At 41.9% G+C, this 19,605-nt stretch overlaps 2 protein-coding genes across 8 annotated transcripts in view; one reads left to right on the top strand and one right to left on the bottom strand.

The window, feature by feature from the left end:
- The window catches only part of MTERF3 (mitochondrial transcription termination factor 3), a 38,095-nt gene extending 22,082 nt beyond the window's left edge, over positions 1-16,013 (top strand). For 3 of the 4 annotated variants that reach the window (XM_077809962.1, XM_077809960.1, XM_077809961.1), the window contains exons 7-8: positions 6,404-6,565; positions 15,762-16,013. In XM_077809962.1, the coding sequence (XP_077666088.1) occupies positions 6,404-6,565; positions 15,762-15,956 (357 nt within the window). In that variant the 3' untranslated portion in view covers positions 15,957-16,013. The remainder of the gene's footprint in view (positions 1-6,403; positions 6,566-15,761) is intronic. The other variant, XM_077809963.1, reaches the window with a different exon arrangement.
- Positions 1-19,605, bottom strand: part of LOC144260967 (uncharacterized) — a 30,035-nt gene that overhangs the window by 8,014 nt on the left and 2,416 nt on the right. The window contains exon 1 of one of the 4 annotated variants that reach the window (XM_077809967.1): positions 16,660-16,963. The exons of 1 other annotated variant lie outside the window; for it this stretch is intronic. The gene's annotated coding sequence lies outside the window, so the exon portion shown is untranslated. Of the gene's footprint in view, positions 1-16,659; positions 16,964-19,605 lie in introns of those variants that run through there. 2 more of the 4 variants (XM_077809970.1, XM_077809966.1) reach the window with 2 other exon arrangements.

The raw sequence follows: 19,605 nt of genomic DNA on the forward strand, positions 1-19,605 counted from the left end.
GGCTTAAATAGACTTTCTCTTGTGGGTGGAGATGCCTCCCCCCATCCCCCCCCCCGTAGAATTCCAGCTACAAGATGGAGTTTTGGAGTCACATGGGCAAGTCACATGTCCACGTATGACTCAGAATTTACAAAAAGAAAAGGAGTACTTGTGGCACCTTAGAGACTAACCAATTTATTTGAGCATGAGCTTTCGTGAGCTACAGCTCACTTCATCAGATGCATACATCTGATGAAGTGAGCTGTAGCTCAGGAAAGCTCATGCTCAAATAAATTGGTTAGTCTCTAAGGTGCCACAAGTACTCCTTTTCTTTTTGCGAATACAGACTAACACGGCTGTTACTCTGAAACCTGTCAGAATTTACAGATAGCAGCCGTGGTTCACATGCTGCTTTGAACGTCCTCATGTGAATCTCTTCTGATGTGAATTGGAGCCTTCCAAGATCCATTGTCTGTTAAGTGCTTCTTGATTGGGCACTTAACTTGCAAATTCCTTTCTAAAGAAGCTGACCAAATGCCTTACTAAGGCTATTTAAAATCAAACAAGTACACAGCCAATATTCATAACTTCGAATACAACAATGACACATGCATACAAGTAGGATGAATATATTCAGTAGATCATATCCTTTACATACATGTTACATGGCATATGTAGCATAAAACATATTCCAGTTATGTCATACATACGTTCATAAGCATATTTCCATAAAGTCTTACGGGGTGCAACGTCACAGGTATAACACAATCCAGTGGCTGGAAGCTGAAGCTAGACAAATTCAGACTGGATATAAGGTATACCTTTTTAATGGTGATAGTAATTAACCATTGGAACAATTTAGCAAGAGTTGTGGTGGATTTTCCATCACTGACCATTTTTAAATCAAGATGGGATGTTTTTCTAAGAGAGAAATTCTGGGAATTATTTTGGGGAAGTTCTGTGTTATACAGAAGTTCAAACTAGAGGATCACAGAGGTCCCTTCTGGCTTTAGAATCTATGAAACTTTAGATCAGTAGTTCAAATCCAGCCTAGGTTGGTAGTGGACAAGAGTTGTTACTATCAGACAGTTGTTAGATGGACTGATGGTTCTCTGGGCACCCGGGACTGAGAGTCACCCTTCATCTGCAATGAGGGTATTTTGTCTGTGACTAGCTGGGTATCAGCTCCTTAACGCTACCAGTCTTTCAGCAACTCAGGTACTCTCTTCTGGGCTATACTAGCCTTGTCTTTACCTTGCAGGTTTGGTGCATCTGAGTCCCACAGTCTGAAGTGTTCCCCTGTGGTATCCAGCCCATGACACTAGTTAATCACAGAAATGCCAGGTCCTCTGCCCCAAAAGAAGCAGTGTATCCCAATTTACTAGTTTTACCTTAAATCTCCACTCCCGTATAACACACAATACAAGACAAAATCATAAAAGCAACTCTTGGTCTGCGCTTAGTAGTAGTTACCTTTCCTGTTTAATAGTTTTCCCCCAAAAAAAGTTCTGTTGCAGAGCTGGCTGGCTTCACAGGAATGAGGCGCATCCAGTTTTTCATGAGAACACCCCCACTTCTTAAGATGCTTCCTCAGTAAGGGCTTGGCTACAGTATTACAGCGGCTCAGCTGCACCGCTATAGCACTTTAGTGAAGATGCTACTGTGTTGACTGGAAAGTTTCTCCCATCGGTATAATTAATCCACGTCCCTGAGAGATAGTAGCTTCTCCCGTCGATATAGTGATGCCCACATGGTCGGGGGGTGGGGGGTAATCCTAGACTTTAAGGTCAGAAGGGACCATCATGATAATCTAGTCTGACCTCCTGCACATTGCAGGCCACAGAACCTCACCCGCCCATTTCTCTAATAGACCCCTAACCTCTGGCTGAATTACTTAAGTCCTCAAATTATTATTTAAAGACTTCAAGTTACAGAGAAGCCACCATTTACACTAGTTTAAACTTGCAAGTGACCTGTTTCCCATGCTGCAGAGGAAGGTGACACCACTCCCTCCCCCTTTCCCCCCAGTCAGATTGGCAGGATATTAGGTGGGAAGGCTGTGACAGATACAGAGGCAGCAGTGGTAGTCACCGAAGCAATGGAAGAGACAATGAAGACGACTGGATGTGGAAGCTGCAGGATGAACGCGATCCTGGAGCGGATACCTGAAAAGAACTTTCTTTGTATGAAGTGCCGCCTGATAGAGCTGATGGAAGAGAAGATCTGAAGTTTGGAGATGCAGGTGGAAACTATGGTTGAGTTTTGAAGGGGATTCAAGCAGATGATGGAGGGAAGGCAAGAGGAGGCTGAAGGGAAATGTCAAGACTTGCAGATGCAAGCTGGACTGAAGAACTGTGAGGAGAGATTGCTGGGTGAGAAAAGTGGCCAGAGGAAGCATTGCCTACAAGAACCAGGTAAAGGAAAAGACCAGCTAATGAAGAAGAAATAGAGCTCAGAAACAGATTTGCTGAGTTGGTGAATGAAAAAGGGGCATGGCAGGCAGTAACTGAAAGTGGGAGGTCAAGGAAGAAGAGAAGAGTGGCTAGTCCTATAAGAAGAGGGGAAGAGTCAATGGAGATACCCAGAGTTCAGAGCCCCAGGAGGATACAAGATGACTTGCAGAAGATTGTAAGGGAGAATAAAAGACAAGAGGACTTGCACCAAAAAGAACAGGAGGAAGGCTGGTGAATCACTCCATCACCAGGAAAATGCAGGTCTACGTGATCGTTTTCTTAGTAGGGAGTCCCAAGACCTAGGCCTGTCACCAGAGCTGATCCAGAGAACAGAAAGGTGTGCTATCTGCCAGGAGATAAGATATGGGATGTGGATCTAAGGCTGAAGAGGATCCTAATGGGAGCAGGAAAGGATCCACTGATTGTCCTTCATGTGGGAACAAATGATACAGCTAGATTCTTGCTGGAACATATCAAGGGAGATTATGCCAGGCTGGGGAAGATGCTTAAGAAATAGAGGCTCAGGTGATCTTCAGTGAGATTCTACTTGTCCCTAGAGGAGAATGAAGATGAGACAAAATTATAATGATCAACAGATGGCTCAGGCAGTGGTAATATAAGGAGGGCTTTGGGATGTTTGACCATTGGGAGGCAGTCATGGACAGAGGACAATTCTCATGGAGTGGACTCCACCTGAGTAGTGAGGGAAATAGACTTCTGGGATGGATGTGGCAAAACTGATTTAAAGGAGCTTTAACCTAGAAACTCAGGGGAGATGGTTGGGATATGCTCATGTAATTTCCACAGCTGATTTTAACATTGAAAAGGAGGAAAATCAAGAAAGGATAAAACAATGGATAAAGGAACAGCAGTGGGTAGGAGAATGGACATTGAAAGGAAAAATAGTGCCAATACCAATGAAGCTACCAGTCAGGTAGGCAATACTGGCAATAGATTGAATGTACCCAATTGGATAAGGAATGTCAGTGAAGCTAAGCAGCAACAATTAAGATGTTTATACAGCAATGCCAGGAGCCCGGGTAACAAAATGGAGGAACTAGAACTATTAGAGCAGGAAGGGAAACCAGATATATAGGAATAACATAAACATGTGGAATAGCTGTCATGACTGGAGTACTGGTATTGAAGGGTATGTGCTGTTCAGGAAAGAGAAATAAAGACAAAGATGGTGGAGTAGCATTGTATATTAATGAGATTTACTGTAAAGAAATTAGAAGTGAGGGAATGGATAAGACAGAGGGCATGTCTACCCTTGCCATTTAAAGCGGGAAAAAGTACCTTTTTTGCGTAAAACCCATGGGAGCGTCGACACTTGCTAATGACTTTTTGCAGTGAAACTCCAAAGTTTCACTGCAAAAAGAAAACCACCTCCACGAGAGGCGTACAGCTCTTACCAGTGATGCTTCTGCGGTGATGTGCAAGTGAAGACAAGTTCGTCCCTGGAGGAGATCTCTCAGTGCCTAGGTGACCACTCTGGCCAGCAGCTCTGCTGCTCTGATGCCAGGTAAACAGACATACATCCCTCCCCCAGTAAAGCCCTGGGAACTTTGAAACTCCCCTTCCCTGTTTTCTTGGCAAGTGTACACTTATCTGGCCAGGTGACAATGCCTGCTCCACAGAGCAAGTGATCCCCTGCTTGGAGCAATGCTGAGCTACTGGAGCTTATCAGTGTTTGGGGAGAGGAGGCTGTGCAGGGACTCAGGATGCCCCGCGATTATCCCCCCCCCTTTCCAACAAGACCCATGTCAAACTGGAGAGAGCTGCACTGTGGGATAGCTGCCCTAGAGCGCTGCTGTCCTCCGTGATGGAAGTGCTGCTAATATAAACACACTTTGACACCTGAAGAATTAAATGAGTACTCAAACCAGTACTTTACTTTCACTGGTTCCCTATCACCGGTGAAACTTACAGCGCAAAAACTCTGCAAGTATAGACATACCCAGAGTCTGTTAGTGCAAAAATCACTTTTGGGAAAAAGGCTACTAGAGGATCCCCCTGGGCTTGTGCTTGGGGTATGCTACTGAGCCCCAGGATCCAATTTGGATATGGTAGAGACCTCTTGAATGTTTTTAATGAAATAAATACTACTGGGAATTGTGTGATTATGGGAGACTTTAACTTTCCAAATATAGATTGGAGGACAAGTCCTACTAACAATAGTAGGATCCAGATTTTCCTGAATGTGATAGCTGACAGATTTCTTCACAAAATAGTCTCTGAACCAACAAGAGGTGATGCCATTTTAGATTTGGTATTGGTGAGTAGTGAGGACCTCCTAGAAGATCTGATTGTAGGAGACAACCTTGGTTCTAGTGATCATGAGTTAATTCAGTTGAAACTAAATAGAAGGATAAATAAACATATCCTGTAACTAGGGTCCTTTATTTCAGAAGGGCTAACATTAAAAAATTAAGGGAATTAGTTCAGGAAGTGGACTGCACCAAAGGTCTCCAGGATCTGAATGTGGAGGAGGCTTGGAATTACTTTACGTCAAAGTTGCAGAAACTATGTGAAGCCTGCATCTCAAGCAAGGGGCAAATATTCATAGGGAAGGGTTGCAGACCAACTTGCATGAGCAAGCATCTCAAACAGGTGATTAAAAGAAAGCAGAAAGCCTACAAGGAATGGAAGATGGGATGGATCAGCAAGGAAAGCTACCTCTTGGAGGCCAGAAAGTGTAGGGATAAAGTGAGAACTGCCAAAAACCAAGCAGAGTTGGACCTTCCAAAGGGAATTCTAACCAATAATAAAAGGTTTTATAGCCATATAAATAAAATTAAAAGGAAAAAAGTGGGACTGCTAAATACTGGGGTGGGGAGGGGGGATTAAAAATAATCTAGGCATGGCCCAACACCAAATCAGATACTTTGCCTTTGTTTTTAATAAGGCTGATGAAGATCTTAGAGGCAGTGGCAGGGTGGCTAATGGAAGCGAGGATATGGATGTAGAAATTACTGCATCTGAGGTGGAAGTCAAACACAAACAGTTTATTGGGACTAAATCAGGGGACCCAGATAATCTCCATCCAAGAATATGAAAGAGAGGTTGGTATAACTATGTTGCTCAGAGTGTGGATAAACAAAAAAATCCATTCATCTGAGCAATGTAGTTATACCAATATAAGTCTGTAGGATAGACCCGGCCTTGGGAATTCTGCTTCTGGGCAAGTGGAGGTAGTTATATTGTGTAGGGATAGTATTTCTGGAGGTAAGTCTGACCATTTCCCTCTATTTTCATTCACCTCTTATCACCCAACCAATAACCTTCTCAGGCTATCAGAAGAAATATTGTTTCTTGCGTTTACTTTGGTTTGTTGTCCCTTGTGTCATCAACCACTAATCCGGATGGAAGTGGAGGCATAAAAGGATGCCTGTTAATGAAATTGTGGGTCATAGGCCTGGGATGGCAGACATAGTTAATACAATTTAAAAACCCCTGAGAATGTAAGTATGAATACAGTTAAATCACTTGGGATGTTCACTTGGCTCTACAACAGACTTATTGTGTGACCTTGGGCAAATCTTTTGATCTCTGTGCTTAGTTTCCTCATCTGTGAAATGGGGATAATAACTCTCCTACCTGACATGAGTTAAGATTGAATTTATTTGTTTGTAAAGTGCTTTGAGATCCTCAGTTTGATTGTGCTGTAGTATGAAAGTGCAAAAGTTTTCTTATTCAGCAACCTACCAGATCACGTGTGTTTTATATCCTTGTTTGAACACCATCAGTGTTCATGGTGGTCTATAACATAAAGCAACTCAGTTTCTGTCCCAAAGCAGTTTACAGTCTGAACATGGTGGAAGCTATCGTTTAGAGACCCACAGCTAGATGATCAGTGACTGGAATATCTTAGTAGTATGGATAACTTATTTTTAAAAAAAATAATCAGTTTCAGTGATGTGTTGTTAAAAACCAAATTATCATAGCTGATTTATTATTTCTTTTTTCAGGTGTGCCAGGTTGAACTTGGTTTTCGGCGTAATGAAATTCAGCATATTGTATCTAAAATCCCCAAGATTTTAACTGCAAACAAAAAGAAGCTTACAGAGACTTTTGACTACCTGCACAATGTAATGGGCATTCCCCACCACATCCTTACTAACTTCCCTCAAGTAAGAGATTTAAGAATTGTGGGTTAAAGTGTAATTGCCGTCAAAACAAGGAGTTTGATTTCCTTCACTGGGCCAGCTCTGAGGGCAAAATTATACAATCGCCAAAATCCACATGGATTCTTCAAGTGATCTCTGGCAGCAAAAAGTAGTTTGGGGCTTGGCTTAAATTAGAACAATTTTTATCAGTAATTCACTCATGACTAGTTCAGTGGAGCAACAGGTAGCTGTGCTGAAGATTTAAATTTGGAAGCTCATTTAGCACTTTTTTTTCTTCCTTGGTCCAGTGAACATAATAATCTTGTTTTCTATGGTTATGGCAGTGGTGATCTCTACTGGCTGATTTACAATATAGATAAGTGCCTGCTACATCGAACACTGTTGTTGGAGCCTTCATCATCTGCACCTCAGATACTCACACTGACGCTCGGGAGCTGAAAGTGGTTCTTTAATGTCTCCCCTGCAGCTCTTTGCAGCACATGATACTAAAACACTGATTTAATTATTAACCAATCAGGATGCTTTTACTATATTATTAACCAATTGTAGAATACTTGGTAATTTGCTGTGAGAATAATATATACCTATAAAAATAGTAAATGAAACAATGAATTCACACTACTGTGGCTCTTTTCGGTAATGTTGATTGCTAATTTGACTCCTGAACCACTGAGGGCTGAGTACCACTGGACCTAAGGTTTTCATGTCAGTTGAGGGTGGAAATAGGAAGGACACTGGAGAAAGTTCATTCTAAATTATTGGAAAATCTAATCCAAAAAATCCAAACTTTCTTCATGAGGTATTTAACTAGTTCTAAAAATGCAGTTCTCGCAATGACTTCTTTCAGATTTACGCTGTTTCTAAGTTAAGTATTTTAGCTGGCAGAAGTTTAATATCATTAAATAGCTTGAATGTAATTTCGTGTATTGCCTTTAGAATATATATGGCAAGCAACAAAATGTCTTTACACATCAGTGTACTTCTTAGTACATTCACATAAAAAAGAATCTGACACTTCATAAAAGGGCAGACAAATACACAGTGACAAGTTTTTAAAGTGCTTGTACACAAATGCTAGAGGTCTAAATAATAAGAAGGGTGAACTAGAGTGCCTCGTGTTAAAGGAGGATATTGATATAATAGGCATTACAAACCTGGTGGAGTGAGGACAATCAATGGGACACAATCATTCTGGGGTACAAAATATATCAGAAGGACAGAACAGGTTGTGCCGGGGGAGGAGTGGCACTATATGTGAAAGAAAATGTAGAATCAAATGAAATAAAAATCTTAAATGAATCCACATGATCCACAGAAACTCTGTGGATAGTAATTCCATGCTCTAATAAGAATATAACAGTAGGGATCTATTATCGACCACCTGACCAGGACAGTGATAGTGACGATGAAATGCTAAGGGAGGTTAGAGAGGCTATCAAAATAAAGAACTCAATAATAGTGGGGATTTCAATTATCCCATATTGACTGGGTACATGTCACCTCAGGATGAAATGTAGAGACAAAATTTCTCAATACTTTAAATGACTGCTTCTTGGAGCAGCTGATACAGGAACCCCCAAGGGGAGAGGCAACTCTTGATTTAGTCCTGAGTGGAGCGCAAGATCTGGTCAAAGAGGTAACTATAACAGGACCGCTTGGAAATAGTGACCCTAATATAATAACATAAAACATTCCTGTGGTTGGAAGAACACCTCAACAGCCCAACACTGTGGCATTTAATTTCAGAAAGGGGAACTATGCAAAAATGAGGAGGTTAGTTAAACAGAAATTAAAAGGTACAGTGACTAGAGTGAAATCCCTGCAAGCTGCATGGACACTTTTTAGAGGCTCAACTTAAAACTCCAAATTAAAAAACACAGTAAAAGAACTAAAAAAGAGCCACCATGGATTAACCATGTAAAAGAAGCAGTGAGATAAAAAGGCATCTTTTAAAAAGTGGAAGTCAAACCCTAGTGAGGTAAATAGAAAGGAGCATAAACACTGCCAACTTAAGTGTAAAAATGTAATAAGAAAAGCCAAAAAGGAGTTTGAAGAACAGCTAGCCAAAAACTCAAAAGGTAATAACAAAATGTTTAAGTACATCAGAAGCAGGAAGCCTGTTAAACAACCTGTGGGGCCCCTGGACGATCAAGATACAAAAGGAGCACTTAAAGATGATAAAGTGATTGCAGAGAAACTAAATGAATTCTTTGACTGAGGATGTTAGGGAGATTCTCAAACCTTTTGTAGGTGACAAATCTGAGGAATTGTCACAGTTTGAAGCCTCACTAGGGGAGGGTTTAGAATTAATTGAGAACCTTAACAGTAATAAGTCACTGGGACCAGATGGCATTCACCCAAGAGTTCTGAAAGAACTCAAATGTGAAATTGCGGAACTATTAAGTATGGTTTGTAACCTGTTCTTTAAATCTGTTTCTGAACCCAGTGACTGGAAGATAGCTAATGTAACGCCAATATTTAAGGCTCTAGAGGTGATCCTGGCAATTACAGACCAGTAAGTCTAATGTCAGTGCTGAGCAAATTAGTTGAAACAATAGTAAAGAATAAAATTGTCAGACACACAGAAGAATGTAAATTGTTAGGCAAAAGTCAACATGGTTTCTGTAAAGGGGAAATCATGTCTTACTAATCAAGAGTTCTTTGAAGCGGTCAACAAACATGTGGACAAGGGGGATCCAGTGGACAGAGCATACTTAGATTTCCAAAAAGCCTTTGACAAGGTCCCTCACCAAAGGCTCTTACGTAAATTAAGTTGTCATAGGATAAGAGGGAAGATCCTTTCATGGACTGAGAACTGGTTAAAAGACAGGAAACAAAGGGTAGGAATAAATGGTAAATTTTCAGAATGGAGATTCGTAACTAGTGGTGTTCCCCAACGGTCAGTCCTAGGACCAATCCTATTCAACTTATTCATAAATGATCTGGAGAAAGGAGTAAACAGTGAGTTGGCAAAGTTTGCAGATGATACAAACTGCTCAAGATACTTAAGACTAAAGCAGACTGTGAAAAACTTCAAAAAGATCTCACAAAACTAAGCGATCGGGCAACAAAATGGCAAATGAAATTGAATGGGGATAAATGTAAAGTAATGCACATTGGAAAAAATAACCCCAACTATACATACAATAAGATGGGGGCTAATTTAGCTACAACAAATCAGGAGAAAGATCTTGGAGTCATCATGGACAGTTCTCTGAAGACGTCTACGCAGTGTGCAGCAGCAGTCAAAAAAGCAAACGGGATGTTAGGAATCATTCAAAAAGGGATAGAGAATAAGATGGAGAATATCTTATTGCCCTTATATAAATCCATGGTACGCCCACATCTTGAATACTGCATACAGATATGGTCCCCTCATCTCAAAAAAGATATACTGGCATTAGAAAAGGTTCAGAAAAGGGCAACTAAAATGATTAGGGGTTTGGAACGGGTCCCATATGAGGAGAGATTAAAGAGGCTAGGACTTTTCAGCTTGGAAAAGAGGAGACTAAGGGGTGGATATGATAGAGGTATAGAAAATCATGAGTGGTGTGGAGAAAGAATATAATAATATAAGAACTAGGGGCCACCAAATGAAATTTAATGGGCAGCAGGTTTAAAACAAAAGGAAATTCTTCTTCACACAGCGCACAGTCAACTTGTGGAACTCCTTGCCTGAGGAGGTTGTGAAGGCTAGGACTATAACAGTGTTTAAAAGAGAACAGGATAAATTAATGGTGGCTAAGTCCATTAATGGCTATTAGCCAGGATGGGTAAGGAATGGTGTCCCTAGCCTCTGTTTGTCAGTGGGTGGAGATGGATGGCAGGAGAGAGATCACTGATCTTTACCTGTTAGATTTGCTCCCTCTGGGGCACCTGGCATTAGCCACTGTCGGTAGACAGGATACTGGGCTGGATGGGCCTTTGGTCTGACCCAGTATGGCCCTTCTTATGTTCTTAGACTTCTTAAAATCTTCACTGAGGTGTATTGCACAAATAGGTAAGTTCCTGCTAATTAACTTTTTTTCTACTGCCTTGTTTAAATGATTTTAGACCTTACATTTACTATCATCCTAAAAATAAACAGTATATTTTGGGTTTACTTTACCCACTGCTGAAATGAAGTCACCTCTGAGTGGAACATGGCAACTTTTTACAAGAAAATCATGTGCAATTTAAAACTGCAAGGGGCAGTTTCAGAAGGAATGAAATGATTGTAGCCATGCCACTGAGTCTAACATTCTAAATCTTGAAGTTAAAAGCCATGGGATGGCTAATCTTAAGAAGTCAAGACCAAACAAAAAGGTCAGCTAACAGATTGTTGGGGAGGACTCTTAGAATCATAGAATATCAGGGTTGGAAGGGACCTCAGGAGGTCATCTAGTCCAACCCCCTGCTCAAAAGCAGGACCCATCTCCAATTAAATCATCCCAGCCAGAGCTCTGTCAAGCCTGACCTTAAAAACTTCTAAGGAAGGAGATTCCACCACCTCCCTAGGCAACGCATTCCAGTGTTTCACCACCCTCCTAGTGAAAAAGTTTTTCCTAATATCCAACCTAAACCTCCCCCACTGCAACTTGAGACCATTACTCCTTGTCCTGTCCTCTTCCACCACTGAGAATAGTCTAGAACCATCCTCTCTGGAACTACCTCTCAGGTTGTTGAAAGCAGCTATCAAATCCCCCCTCATTCTTCTCTTCTTCAGACTAAACAATCCCAGTTCCCTCAGCCTCTCCTCATAACTCATGTGTTCCAGACCCCTAATCATTTTTGTTGCCCTTCGCTGGACTCTCTCCAATTTATCCACATCCTTCTTGTAGTGTGGGGCCCAAAACTGGACACAGTACTCCAGATGAGGCCTCACCAATGTCGAATAGAGGAGGACGATCACGTCCCTCGATCTGCTCGCTATGCCCCTCCTTATACATCCCAAAATGCCACTGGCCTTCTTGGCAACAAGGGCACACTGCTGGCTCATATCCAGCTTCTCGTCCACTGTCACACCTAGGTCCTTTTCCGCAGAACTGCTGCCTAGCCATTCGGTCCCTAGTCTGTAGCTGTGCATTGGGTTCTTCTGTCCTAAGTGCAGGACCCTGCACTTATCCTTATTGAACCTCATCAGATTTCTTTTGGCCCAATCCTCCAATTTGTCTAGGTCCTTCTGTATCCTATCCCTCCCCTCCAGGGTATCTACCACTCCTCCCAGTTTAGTATCATCCGCAAATTTGCTGAGAGTGCAATCCACACCATCCTCCAGATCATTTATGAAGATATTGAACAAAACTGGCCCCAGGACCGACCCCTGGGGCACTCCACTTGACACCGGCTGCCAACTAGACATGGAGCCATTGATCACTACCCGTTGAGCCCGACAATCTAGCCAACTTTCTACCCATCTTATAGTGCATTCATCCAGCCCATACTTCCTTAACTTGCTGACAAGAATACTGTGGGAGACCGTGTCAAAAGCTTTGCTAAAGTCAAGATACAATACATCCACTGCTTTCCCTTCATCCACAGAACCAGTAATCTCATCATAGAAGGCGATTAGATTAGTCAGGCATGACCTTCCCTTCGTGAATCCATGTTGACTGTTCCTGATCACTTTCCTCTCATGTAAGTGCTTCAGGATTGATTCTTTGAGGACCTGCTCCATGATTTTTCCGGGGACTGAAGTGAGGCTTACTGGCCTGTAGTTCCCAGGATCCTCCTTCTTCCCTTTTTTAAAGATTGGCACTACATTAGCCTTTTTCCAGTCATCCGGGACTTCCCCCATTTGCCACGAGTTTTCAAAGATAATGGCCAATGGCTCTGCTATCACAGCCACCAGTTCCTTTAGCACTCTCGGATGCAACTCATCCGGCCCCATGGACTTGTGCACGTCCAGTTTTTCTAAATAGTCCCTAACCACCTCTTTCTCCACAGAGGGCTGGCCATCTATTCCCCATGTTGTGATGCTCAGCACAGCAGTCTGGGAGCTGACCTTGAGAGTCTTCTCTCTCTCCATCCAGGATCTTGATAGTTTTTTCCCCAAGGAAAAATGAAAAAATCTCATGTGATCTCCCATTACTGCTTGTATCTCCACCCTTCCCTCTCAGCATTCTCTCAAACTGGGGGTCGTGAGATTATTACATGGGGGTCACGAGCTGTCAGCCTCGACTCCCAAACCATGCTTCACCTCCAGCATTTATAATAGTGTTAAATGTAAAAAAGTGTTTTTAATTTATAAGGGGGGGTCACACTCAGAGGCTTGCTGTGTGGAAGGGGTCGCCTTCCACAGTATAAAAGCTTGAGAACCACTGCTCTAACACTAAGTCCAATGGCCTTGGTGTCTATCTGCATATTCATCTTCCTGCCTTTAGTACTATTCACGTCATCCCTTATTAGGTTCATGACTGCGTCCCTCTTGGTTCTCTCCTAACTACATGTTTAGCCATTCTTTCTGTATACATTTAGAAGGCTTTTTGTCTGTTGTGGGTCCCTGAAAGCTGAGTTCTTTGACCCATCAGCTTTTCTGCCTGTGCTCTATCCTTGGTGGGGCCTATGCACTCACTATTAACTATTGCCTTTATCCACATTCACAAATATAAGCTGTCTCCAGCAGCTGAGTCTAATCTTTGTCTCTCTAACATCTCATTTTAGGTAATGGATCATCACCATTTCAAGCCTCATGCAAAACCGAACACACAAACTTCCTTACCAAGCCCTCTCACCTACCTCTTTTCCACAATAATTGATGCCACCATCCTCTCTGCTACTTAGGATTATAACTAAGGCTAAGTTTTTGTCATGGATATTTTTAGTAAAAGTCACAGACAATAATGAAAAATTCATGGAAGCCTGTGACCTGTCCTTGACTTTTACTAAAAATACCCATGACAAAATGGGTAACCGGGGGTGAGGGGTCCTGGGAGCTCCAGGGTGCGCCCTGCTGCAGTTGGGAGCTGCCGGGGTCCCCCCTGCCGCCCGCAGCAGCCACGAGCTCCGGGGGTCCCTCTTGCCACCCGCAGCGGCCTAGTTCAGTGGATCCCCTCTGCCAGCAGCGGTGTATGGGCCTCTTCGGCAACATGTGATTACCTGACCAAGCTACTATGCAAACAGAAGACTGATGTCCTCAGTTATCCAATAATAAAAAAGCATTGCAATGCCATATGAAAGAAGAAGATACATCTCTGACCTGGTTTCTGTGTGTCTTCTCTGCCCTCTTCACTCTGCCAATATCATCAGCTTTGATGCATCGTGTTCTCCTCTGAGACACATCATCTTTCCTTCTTTCATGCTACCCCTTAAGCTGAGAACAACCTCCCCAAATCTTTCACCAAGCCACCTCCCTTGCCTCATTCAAATTTCTCCTAAAAAAAATTCTGCCCTCTATTCTGCCATCTTGTTTACAAGAAGTGAGGGGAGAAAAGATGACAATTTTATTAACATAACCATTAAAATAGTCTTAATTGTCACACTCTTCCATCTTATTCCCTTATTGTCTGTTTCTGATCCTCACTTATTGCCATGTCATATTTAAATGTTAAGATTTTGGGGGCAGGAACATAGGCACTGTCATACCAGAACAGACTAGTGGTCCGTCTAGTCCAGTATCCTGTCTCCAAGAGTGGCCAGAGTCAGAATACCATACCAATACCAGCCTCTTCAGAGGAAAGCGGAAGAAGCCCTACAGTCAGCAGTTCTGGATAATCTGCCCCCAGGTAAAGATTCTTCTTAACTCCCCTTAAAGAAGTTGAGTGATGCTCTGAAGCATGAGAAATTATATTCCTCTCAAAACCCTTGAGTTTGTTTTAATCCATACTGCTATATCTCTGGATACCTTATCCACATAAATGCCCAATCCCTATTTGAATCCTATCGACCGCTTGGCCTCAGTGTTATTTTGTGAAAATGAGTTCCACAAGCTAATTGTGTACTGTATGATATAAACTTCCTTTTATCAGTTTCATCACATATTCTGTTGGTTCTGCATTATGAACGGTGAATATACCACCACTCTACCATTCATTATTTTGTACTGTATCATGTCCTCATCCCCTCTTATTTGTCTGTTTTCTAAAATACAATCCTAGTCTGAATCTCTTTTCATATGGAAGCTTTTGTTTGCCTCCAATCATTCTTGTTGCTTATCTCTGAACCCCCACTTGTGCTATATTCTTTTTTGAAATAAGGTGACTGACTAGAACTGAACACAGTATTTCAGGTTAGAGAGTACCATTGATTTATGGGTTAGCATATAAAGGGGATGCTGCTTAACAGCAAACCGATGTTAATAATTTTCGGTTAATGGGAGCTGATTCCATCCCATTACCTTTAATATTAATGGGATTTGGATATTGGTAATAGGCATGCTGCTTACTTTTTTTTATTGATTGGAGTAAGGGCCCCATCCACAGGCAGGTTTGCAGGGCTGCAGACAGGGAAGGAAATCCTAGGGCAGTGCGGTACCTCTCCCTGCACTCTCCAGGGTGCGTCCTGACCTGGCACTGGAGTCCCAGGCTTAGCACATCAGAGAGCTTTCTTCCCTGGCGGCAGCCTCACTGCCTTCACAGGAGTTAGCAGTCTGGGTTGCTCGCATAGTTAGCCGTCTGGGGTGCTCGCATCCCTGCCCACTGGGGAAGCCCCTGCAGGAGTCCTGGCACTGCGGATGGGGAAGGGAGGTTGTGGGTAGGGCAGGGAAGGCTGCAGTCCAAATGCCGGGGTTTTCCATGGGGAGTGAAGGCACTGGGGGTCCATGGGGAGGCATGGTACCTCTCCAAGCGCTCTTTGGGCTGCATCCTGCATGCACCAGCTGCAGACAGGCAAGACACGTCCCAATGCTTTCTTCCCTGGCTGCAGCTCTGCAAACTTACCTTCTGCTTATTGGCAACTTCCAGATAATGACAACTTTTTGCTGGGAACCAAGCAGTTGCTAATAAATGGAATCCACCGTGTGAAGTTACTTTCTAGAGATTTATCATCACTTATTGAGTCTTTGTTTAATTCCAACAGTGTTATTGAAGGGAAAAAAAAAAAAAGTGTAGTATAGGATCTGGTTCATATGCTTAATGAGGAATGGTTCAGAAAAATGGAGGGGGGGAGGTGCAAAATTTTCATTTTTATTCAGAACTTTTACTTTAGTGGCAAAACTTTTAGTTTTAGATGTACTTATAGAACCTGAAGCTTATAAAACTCAGCCTTTTCTTTTGTTTCCTAGGTTTTCAATTCAAAGCTATTACGAGTCAAAGAAAGACATATGTTTCTTACATTTTTGGGAAGAGCACAGTATGACCCAGCACAGCCCAGCTACATCTCTCTGGACAAGCTAGTATCCATGCCCGATGAGGTGTTTTGTACAGAGGTTGCCAAGGCCTCAGTAAAGGACTTTGAAAAATTCTTAAAAACACTTTAATTAGTAACACATGTAAAAAGAGAGAGAATGTTATGAAATAAATGTATTTTACAAAAACTGCTCTCTCTTCTGTCTCTTAACTGCTTATTTACTGGTTTAAAAAGTATTGCTTATGAAATTAGTGCATTGTGTAAGGATAAAGGCATATATATTTTAAATTATAATTTTAAAATATATTTTAAAATATGTATTTCTTAATGGAAAAGGGTTAAGCAAATGTATGTATAATTATTGACGTAACCTCTTGAAATGAAATCCTAATTTTCATTCATGATTGGCAATGCAGCCAACCAGGAACATAAACTTATAAAGCATGTTAAAATTGATTTTTTTGCTACTTTTTCACCTACAATTTGTTTCAATATATTGTAAGATGAAAAACTGATCCTCTGTTTAGTTTGCTTGGATGGACACAGTTGCATTTTCTGAATGAGACAGATAATGCTGGAGCAGCAAGATTATTATTCTTTACTACTAGGGTTAGTGGTTGATTCAGTTCTATTGCACCACCTATACATGCTCTTACATGGTGGCTCTCACACCAAAGGGACTTCTTAACACCTTCCAGTAAGCATACATCTTTCTTAAGGTGGACACTGAGGTTACTCTAACAGTAGCTAGATAGCTAAGCAAATCTGTTCTTTAAAGATATCAAAGTACCATAATCATTAAAGGATAGCAAGTTATAATTTAGTCCACTTACAAAATAGATAGAAATACTTGTATACTTTTATACTTCACTTGTCAATCTGTGTAGTTTTACAATCCATTTTGTCTCTTCCCTTTTGCTGTCTGAAAGAGAGAAAGTGCTGTTGTATATACAGAGTTAACTGAAAAACAACTATGTTCCCCACAACTTTCAGTTATAGTAATGTTGGAAAATGTAATAATAGATAAATATATTCAGATGGAAGTGATCTAAACTGACTGCATTAATTAATACAGAATTATAAGGAACACACACCTTCATGGTCCATGCTACTTGCCAAGCTGAATAAAATGCATAAAGTAAATTAAACCAGAGTAGGTACTTTCTGATTTTGTTTACAGTCAGTCTGATTCTTCATGCTAGCACAGGGGTGTAGTGTTTGTCTTATAAATATTTTAAGAAGTTTAAAAACTAGATATTTTAATTCAAATGTATTATAATACAATGAAAATATTTCCACTGATATTTTTGTTTTTAAAAAGCTAAAATTTGGAGCCTCTGTTCCCTAATAGTTGTCTCCCTTTAAAGCAGTGATACTCAGACTGAGGCTCGGGAGCTGCTAGTGGCTCTTTCCAGCACTATAGTATTTCTAATAATTAGATCAACCAATCCAGCAACAAAACAGCTTCTACAACACCTTACTGGTTACCCAGAAGCCAAGAACACAATTCCCTTAAAACGATCCAGCCTTGGAATCTACTTTTTCCACTGAATGCATCCGATGAAGTGAGCTGTATCTCACGAAAGCTTATGCTCAAACAAATTTGTTAGTCTCTAAGGTGCCACAAGTCCTCCTTTTTCTTTTTGCGAACACAGACTAACATGGCTGCTACTCTGAAACCTGTCATTTACAGGTAGTTTATTCATATTTCAAAGAGAAATAGACTGATATTACCACATTCACCATTCATTTAAATGTTAATATTTCCCTTTGATCTTTGAGTCAATAGAACATAGTGACAGACTGAAACCATCTAGTGACACTTTTAATCTCTAACAAGATATAGGTAATCATCGACTATTACAATCACTATCTTCTTCCAATTCCTTAACAATACAAGTCTACATTTCAAAGCTCCAGTCTATCTAACATGGCTTTGCTAGCTATTTATAAGGAATAGCCCTAGTTATCATTTATTTCTTTCCTAATATGTCTTTAGAGGTAGAATTTGGGTAATTTTGCCTGCAAGTTGTTTAACCCTTTCTGGCTCAGTGTCACAATTACAGTCATGAGAGCAATTGCCATTGATTTAAAATAAAACCAACAAAATGGATTCTGGAGCACAATTCTGCAGGATGGAGTGGATTCTGCTGTGGAATTGCAGAATAGACTGATCCTGGGGTCTAGCAAGTACCTATCCTTTTAAATGGAGCATGCATAAGAGGGTGGGTTTAATAAAAGGATGGTTATAGTTACTGAGGTTGCCTTAAGTCTACTTTTCTATACCTTCCATGGATGCCAATGTGAGGAGGAAGGCCCTCAGCCCTGGAACCCTGTCTGCAGTGCCTGAGATGATGTTGGGAAAGGAAAGACCCCAATTCTGATTACTTATGGGAGATGGGGAGGGAGAATTAGGGCAGGGAGCTGGAGTCCTGAGCTGGGTGGGCCTCTTCAGGCTCTGGAAACAATGTGGGGTCTGTGTCTTTGGTCAAGAGGGGAAAGAATAAATCTTTTGCTAGGCTGGTAAAGCTAGTATGTATTCCCTAGGGCTTCTTGACACTTAAAGTGCTACAAGGGCACAGTTGTGCCACTGCAGCTCTTCAGTGTAGACACTACATATGCCAACAGGAGGGATTCTCCTACCTGTTGTAGGTAAGCCACCTCTCCAAGAGGCAGTAGCTAGGTTGACAGAATTCTTCCATTGCCCTACTGCTGTCTACTTGGGGACTTAGGCCTGGTCTACACTACCAACTTAGGTCGACATAAGCCGCATTAAGTCAATCTAATAATATCTGTGTCTACACTACCGGGTCCCTTCCGCTGACCTAAGTGGCCTGTAAAGTTGCCTTCTGTACTTCACCTCCACGAGAGGCGTAGCGCTTGATTCGACATCCATGGGTCGACATGAGGATAGTGTAGACACTGCACTGTGTAATTCAAATGAACTGGCCTCCAGGTCTCTGCTGTGACCACTGTGAAGAGCACTTTCAACTCCACAGTATGTCAGCCAGGTACACAGGAAACAGCCGCTCCCCTGTTAAAGCCCCAGGAGCTTTTGAATTTTCTTTTCCTGTTTGATCAGTGTGGAGAACTTGCCAACACAGATGATCATGGAGATTCAAGGCCACAAATGCGCTCCAGCACAGAGTACAGAGGTGGTGGATCTTATTGCTGTGTGGAGAAGAGTCTGTGCTGGCAGAGCTCCAATCCAGCAGAAGAAACGCTGACATCTACGCCAAGATTGCGTGGAGGAGAAGGGCTACACCAGGGACACACAGCACTGCCCCATGAAAATAAAGGCACTTCGGGAAGCATACCAAAAGACAAGCGAAGCAAACAGTCGTTCTGGTTCTGCCCCACAAATAAGCCACTTTTATGAGGAGCTGCATGCGATTCTTGACAGTGACCTCACAACTACCCCACATGCTCCGTGGATACCTCCCAGAAGCCCCAGGTGAACCTGAGCAACAACAAGGAGGACATTGTTGAGAAAGAGGAGGAGAACGTGAGGCAGGCAAGTGGAAGATTCATTCTCCCTGACAGCCAAAAACTGTTTTTAACCCTGGACCCCACCCCTTCACAGGACCAGTTGGCAGCACAGCATGAGGCCAGGGAAGGCACCTCTGGTGAGTACACATTTCCAATCAAACTGTAAGGGTTACATGGTATTTTTTATGTTTAATCTGAACAAAAAAGTAGGTGTAGTGGGTATTGGTGGCTACTCCAGCTATGCAGAGGGTGCTCTCCAAAAAAAGACTGTTTATGTGCATGGGGATGGC

The sequence above is a fragment of the Eretmochelys imbricata genome, chromosome 2 (genome assembly GCF_965152235.1).
Source record: "Eretmochelys imbricata isolate rEreImb1 chromosome 2, rEreImb1.hap1, whole genome shotgun sequence".
NCBI classification, from domain to species: Eukaryota; Metazoa; Chordata; order Testudines; family Cheloniidae; genus Eretmochelys; species Eretmochelys imbricata.